Here is a 7044-nt window from a genome sequence, read left to right as displayed (position 1 = left end):
CAGACGTATGCAAAAGTTTCATTTGTAGTTTATAAATATTTCCATGTACATTTAAAAACAGACAAATTTCCTTTTTTTGGCAAGATTGCGAATTTACTTTCCAATTTCAGCATAAATTACACGAACAAAAATGTATAAACTCTACATTGATCAAAGATGTTTCAAATACTACGTTATCTCTGACATTTCAATTTATGATTGGTTTCTGTCGAATGCATCGTATTTATTTTCGTTTATGGTCGAATATCTTTGAAATGTTTATTGACATTGGGTTTTGTTAGACGTTTTTGTTAGTGTAATTATCCGGAAGACAAAAAAATTAAAGATGTATCGCATACGACGTGCGATACATCATTCGGAAAATCGTATTTTAAAGAAAATACGTATTTTTTCTTAACTAGGATTACAGTATTTAATAGCCCCTACAAATTTTGCCAGGGAGACCAAATTTTCCTCCACGAATTTAATTCATTCAAAAAACTAAGAGTTACACCACATTATCTACAGGTAAGGGGATGAAACACTATGCGTTGATTCTAGGCACCACGTAAATTTTGACTGCAAGCATTCGCACCGGTCGGGGCATGATGTTTCTATGATTTTAAGATATTTGTATAATTAGGTCTATTCTTAAATGTATTGCACATTATATCACTGCTCAACAGAAGTTTAACATACAGGCCAAAACCGAAGAAATTTCATAAACAAATGTTTTTAGCAGGGACCCGAAAACGAAAGTAATATATTTTAGGTACTCAAGAAGTACAATAGACATCAGCTACAGTAACAGATATTAGTAGTTGTTAATGCCTGGAGGCAAATTCCGTTTGTAATTTGCAGGTACGGGCATGGGTATTGAGCACAGAAGAAATACAGCAGAAATATTTGTGATGAAAGGCGTTATAATGCTATACCTCTTACATGTTCAGTATAGTCACGGCTGCTGGGACTATTGTGGGTAAAATTAAAATATATTTTGTACCTTTCAGCCAGTCCTACACCTTTTAAAAGTGTAACAGAAGAGGCTATTAGGAAGATAATGTTTAAGCAGGTAGTTCACTAAGGATGGAACATTTGTAATTCTCACAAAATTAAGTGCATTTGAATTGTCTTACAAAAATTACGATGAACTTGAAACTCTTGCTCTAAATAGTGAGTTTGGTGTGTAACACCATTTTGCATTACAAGCTCTGTACATGAGAAAATACCCTGTGTTCTGACAGCATACGACGCAGCACTGTCCTAAAGATTGGTTCCTCCAATGAATTGGCACCTCCCTCACCACCCTAAAGAAATAATGTCTTATAAACAAAATGTACAATCAGTTTGTACAGCTATAACATACACTTACATAAACATCCCAAGCGCCATCAATGTGACAAGTTGTCATACTTCAAGGAATATACGGATGGCTAATGTTGTTCATGGGACCCACAGTAGTGTAGTAACTGAGTCACTCGAGGTCTTGTTATTAAAACAGCAAGTCTTAGTTTGGAGGCAAAGATACAGTAGTTGGACACTGGGTGTTTCAGTGTTACTCATGAGTTGTTGGGCATCTCACACATCTTAAACAACCTTTCAGCAGTTGATTTTGATCCTGCAGGTAATCTAGATTTGCTGGTGACTTGCAGCCAATTGTAATGAGACACACTTTCAAAGTACTTTATGTTACAGATATATGTACAGTTTCTTTGGTGGGGGAGGGCTCAAGGAGTTACTTATCATCTGAAGCATACTCATGGAACGTATTAATATATACAAGTAATACATCTTTCTTATTTTGTAGCAACATGCCAAACTTGTCCTGTCGCATGATTCTGAATTGTGAAACACTTTGTATGATTTTCCACATAGAAAATGCTTGTTTTAGATGATACTTAATTGGGGATCAAAGTATTATAAAACATGGCATCCATTGCACGAGGCAGCTGAAGTTTTTTTGGTCCATTCATTCAGTCATTGTGTTCCATATATTCTGATGGAGGAGGGCCTTCAGAGATCTGGAATGAGTATACATAGATTTGCAGAAGCAGCTACTGCAGATACTAGCAACTAATTTTTACTGGTGATAATCTACTCAAACTGATAATTACAGGAGTTACTTGTAGTGTATTTTATAAATAGAAACCAGTTATTAAAAAAATTACTTGTACACGATTTGCCTGCTGTTTTTATAGGGCCTCCTTCAAACTTAACAGTTCTTGTTTTCATTTCATTTATTTATTCATTGAGAGATCATTTAGAGTTGAACGTGTTTAAAATGAAAATGAGTGTTTTTGGAGTTTCCATTTCCAAGTTTAAATATTCTTACGGATTTCAAATAAGGCACCCTTTTACTTTAGTTTTGAATATTTGGTATTTTCAACCCTCCTGCCTGATGCCTGCTGGCAATCACTTAATGAATTTTTCAGTAGAATATAGAACTTCTATGTGAACTATAGACATAGATGTATAGTCTGTATAGAAATCATTTTCACTTTTAGTATTATGACAGTATATTTTGTAGCCGAACCTAAATTCACTCTTATTACTGACCTCAAATATCATTGGGGCATGTATTAGTGCTCTACTTCATGTAGCCTTTTGTAAATTGATTATGGTATTTTTTTCTTACCTTAGCCTCATTGCCTCAGAAGATGATGCAGTAGGAGAGTATTGAGTGAAAGTGTGCACAGAATATATGTACACACACCCACACACACACACACACACACACACACACACACACACACACACAGGGGAAGAGAGAGAGAGAGAGAGAGAGAGAGAGAAATTTCTAAGAGCAAATCTGGCAACACTGAGCTTTAGGTTAACTTATTCACCCGTTTGTGTCGCTTCAGTTTGTTATCCATCTCGGTGCCTGGAAATTTCACACAGGGTTTTATTTACCCATTAATCTCCTTCTATTAACTGTAAGTGTTTTTTATTTGTTTAAAATTGTGTTAACATGGTTTTTTTTTTGTAGGGTTAGAAATTAGTTTAACTGAAGTTATCGATATCCCTTTGCTAACTCATAGACCAAACTTGTCACCTTCCAACATATAGACCTTGGGCTACGAAATAGATTAGTCTGTCACCACAACGTACAGCCCCAAAACTCATATAGATACTGAGAAATATTGTCAGAGTTCTGTTCTCTTTCTGTTGTGAGTGGATCAAGTACCTTACAATTAAAGACTCCATATTTAATGTTTCCCAACTCTGAATTTTGTTTTCTTGGTCTGTTATCATTTGCTAATGTAATCCTCTGTTTTCTGTTGTTAACATATGACTCCATCAGTGTAAGCGGCTGCCTTTAATTGTCACGAAATTTTAATTTCCCTAGTAGACAATACATATGTTTTTGGATAGGGTCCACATTTAGCAAAAAACAATTTTGTTTTTTAACCCAAACATGTTTCACTGCAGTTGCAGCATCTTCAGTGAGCTTTTATTTCTCATCTGTTAAAGATAAAGAATGTTCTTTACTGTTTGTATACATGTAACTATTAGTTTTTAAATCGTAATTACAGTTATTTGAAAAAAAAATACATAAATTATGAATTCATACCTTTTTACCACATGGTTGTGGTTTTTCTGATGTGTTGTGTTTCTACAGTGTTCTACAGTGACTGTTTTTTCCCACAGTTTGTCATCTGCAACTACTTACACCTTAAAGTAGATAAATTGTTTAAGTCAAATTTACGATTTGAAATTGTTATTTCTATGCCTGAAATTAATTAATTCTGTGTGTGTGTGTGTGTGTGTGTGTGTGTGTGTGTGTGTGTGTGTTTTTACATAATGTTTCACTTACGTTTTCTTTTTCCTCATCTTCTTCAGTTTCAAACACTATATACTGAGTTGCCACTGTCGCTGTTTCACTGTTTACCAGCTGTAAACAGTGGCACCTCAATATATAGTGTTTGACAGTGATGAAGATGAGGGAAAAGAAAATGTAAGTGAAACATTATGTAAGTAGAAACAAACAAACACACACACACACACACACACACACACACACACACACACACACACACACACTCACACACACACACGCACATTGAATTAATTAATTTCAGGCATAGAAATAACAATTTCAAATCATAATTTGGATGTGACATGGTGCAGATGACAAACTGCGGAACAAAACAGTCACTGTAGAACACTGTAGAAACACAACACGTCAGAAAAACCATACCATGTGGTAAAAAGGTATGAATTCATAATTTACGTATTTTTTCAAATATCTGTGATTATTATTTAAAAACTAATAGGTACATGTATACATACAGTAAAGAGCATTCTTTATCTTTAACAGATGAGAAATGAAAGCCCACTGAAGATGCTGCAACTGCAGTGAAACATGTTTGGATTAACAAACAAAATTGTGTTTTGTTAAAGGCAGACCCTATCCAAAAACATACGTATTGTTAAAGAAAACACAGAAAACGAACTTCAACCCCAAGATGATTATTCCCTAGTAGAATTTTGTGATCTACATATTTGAACCCCTTGACAAATTCACAGAAAATACCAGCAGGCTAATTTTATTGTTCAGTTTGAGCAGATCTGAGATTCTTGATATAATATATTGCTTTCCCTGTAGAGGATGCCTTTATGAAAGCTAAACTGAGCAATTTTTAAACTGTTAATGTCGGAGAAGTATTTCTTTTGAAGCTACTTTCTCAAAAAAAAATTGAGAACAGGGAGGAGGGAGGTGTACCTGTAGGTAGGGATCATTTTATGTACCCCCACTTGTGTAAATAAAAGTAACTATTGCTATTTCACTCTTTCACACAACACACACTGTCACATTGACTGATTACAGTGTTAACTCACAGAGAGCCACTACCAAGCCAGCAAGATTTAAGTACTGTGGTTGATATACCAAGGTAGTGAGAAGAGTCACTTGTTTTCAGTGACCAAATCTCTAAGAGTTTACAAGCACTGCCTCTTGGTGAAGTATGCAAATCCAATGGATCGATAGCCATGTTTTTCTCCCTGTGTTACGAAGATTTCATTGTTCTGTGTGGTCAGTGATATGAATCTGCCATCATCTTGCAGCTATTTGCCATAAAGAATTAAACATCATTTAAGTTGCTGTGTTTATTAATTTCACAGAATTTTGAATTTTTTGCATATTGTGCTGTTTTTGCAGATATTGAAACATCTTTCCCATCCTTTCTCTCTCCGCTTCTTCTTTCACCAGAGACTGCAATAACAATTAGAAGAGAAGCTGAAAAATTAACATGACTTTTATCACATTGTTGTGCACAATTGGGAATGTGAGTGATGATTCTTTTAGCTTCTCATGTAGACCCAAAAGTTAGACAACATTTTTGAAACAGGTAACAAAGCTGTGCCATTGTGAAATTGAGTTACCTGTCCCTTAAATTATACAGTTCCTGAAGTCACATGAAATAATTGTAAGAATTTTTTAGAGTGTACCATAGACATTAGAAACCATAAGCTACAAATATGTGCTTGACTCTGTGTGTGTGTGTGTGTGTGTGTGTGTGTGTGTGTGTGTGTGTGTGTGTGATGAATAAGTAATGCAGCTAACTTCTCATTATTGCTCAGAATACTTCTTAATTTTGTGTAATTATCTGGGTGCATTTTTATAGGCAACACTGAGTGGTCAAGATGTCAAATACATTAATGCAACAGTTTGTGACGGGACTGAAGTCCCGACACCATGAAGTCAGGTTTAAGGCAGCAAGAGATCTATACCATTATGTAAGTATCTGTGTGTTTTTACTGAGTAAGCAGTGTTAAAGATATTTTAAGTATTTGTGTTTTTATTTTTCATTTTTTGCTAAGTCAGTGGCATTTGGTCCTCATTCACAACCACCTTGTACACACATTTTTAAGGAGTAAGTCCTTTTGACTACTGCCTCATAGTTTATTTATTCCCTCATGAAGTTTGTTGTAAATGATCCGCTGCAGTTCAAAAGAAGTGATGATGTACATAATTACAATATCAGAAGAAAAATGACATTCATTACTCCTCTTTAAGGTTTTGTTTAGCACAAAAGGGACATAATGTTGCCACCAAAGTTTTTATCACTTACTAAATGATATAAAATAGCTGACAACAAAATTAAATTTGAAAATATACTGGAAAAGTTTCTCCTTGACAACACGCTCTGTTCTGTGTGAGAATATCTATTTTTGTACCGTGCAGAAGGTGGTGGGTAGTAATTACTAACAACTGTACACCCAAAAAAATATTGGAAATAGTAGTCATATTTACATATGAATGTGTAATGTGCATGTAGTGTGACTCATTCCACATAACTATGACTTATACAAATTATTCAGGAAAAAATGAAAGTAATTAACTAGCTGAAATTCTTTCATTATACAAGGGTGATTTGATAAATCTGGTAAATTTCCATAAAACAATGGAACATTTGTGCTGCATACATTTAATTGTTGATAGCTGGCTGCATTGGTCGTTTGTTGACTGTGATAGAAAATGGAGAGAACTGAGTTTCATACTGTTATCAAATACTTTCATTTAAAAGGTTGGTCTGCTGCACAGATCAAAACAGAACTGGATGAATTTTGCATGGACTCTGCATCATCACTGAAGACCATTTACTTTTGGGTTAATGAATTTAAATGTAGTTTGACAAGCACTGAAGACGAAGCGTGCTCTGGCCAGCCAGTTGAGGTCACCACAAAGGAAACCATTGACAGAATCCTTAATATGGTACCGCAAGATAACTGAATAAAAATTTGAGAGATTGCTGTGATCGTAGTCATCTCATCTGAGTGAGAGCATAATATCCTACATGGAGAATTTGCTATGAAGTAGATGTGTGCTGTGATTGCTCACAGTCGACCATAAGCACACCTGGCAAATTTCAACACAATACCTGGGGCTGTCTAATCCCAATCTGCAACACTTTTTGCTCCGATTTGTGACTGTTGATGAAATGTGGATCCATCATTATGCACCAGAGTCAAAATAAGGGACAAAGGCTGGTGAAAATGCACCAAAGAAGACAAAGACCATTGTGTCAGCTGGTAAGTTTGATGGCCACTATTTTTTCGGATTCT

At 35.1% G+C, this 7044-nt stretch overlaps 1 protein-coding gene across 2 annotated transcripts in view; it reads left to right on the top strand.

The window, feature by feature from the left end:
* Nucleotides 1-297: 297 nt before the first annotated feature.
* Nucleotides 298-7044, top strand: part of LOC124594853 (serine/threonine-protein kinase mTOR) — a 264014-nt gene continuing 257267 nt past the window's right edge. For both annotated transcript variants that reach the window (XM_047133312.1, XM_047133311.1), the window contains exons 1-2: nucleotides 298-507; nucleotides 5604-5715. In XM_047133312.1, coding sequence (XP_046989268.1) covers nucleotides 5623-5715 — 93 coding nt within the window. In that variant the 5' untranslated portion in view covers nucleotides 298-507; nucleotides 5604-5622. The remainder of the gene's footprint in view (nucleotides 508-5603; nucleotides 5716-7044) is intronic.

Source organism: Schistocerca americana, chromosome 2, assembly GCF_021461395.2.
Source record: "Schistocerca americana isolate TAMUIC-IGC-003095 chromosome 2, iqSchAmer2.1, whole genome shotgun sequence".
NCBI lineage: Eukaryota > Metazoa > Arthropoda > Insecta > Orthoptera > Acrididae > Schistocerca > Schistocerca americana.
The sequence above is the reverse complement of the archived record's forward strand: the minus strand, read 5'-3'. Positions and strand labels throughout refer to the sequence as shown.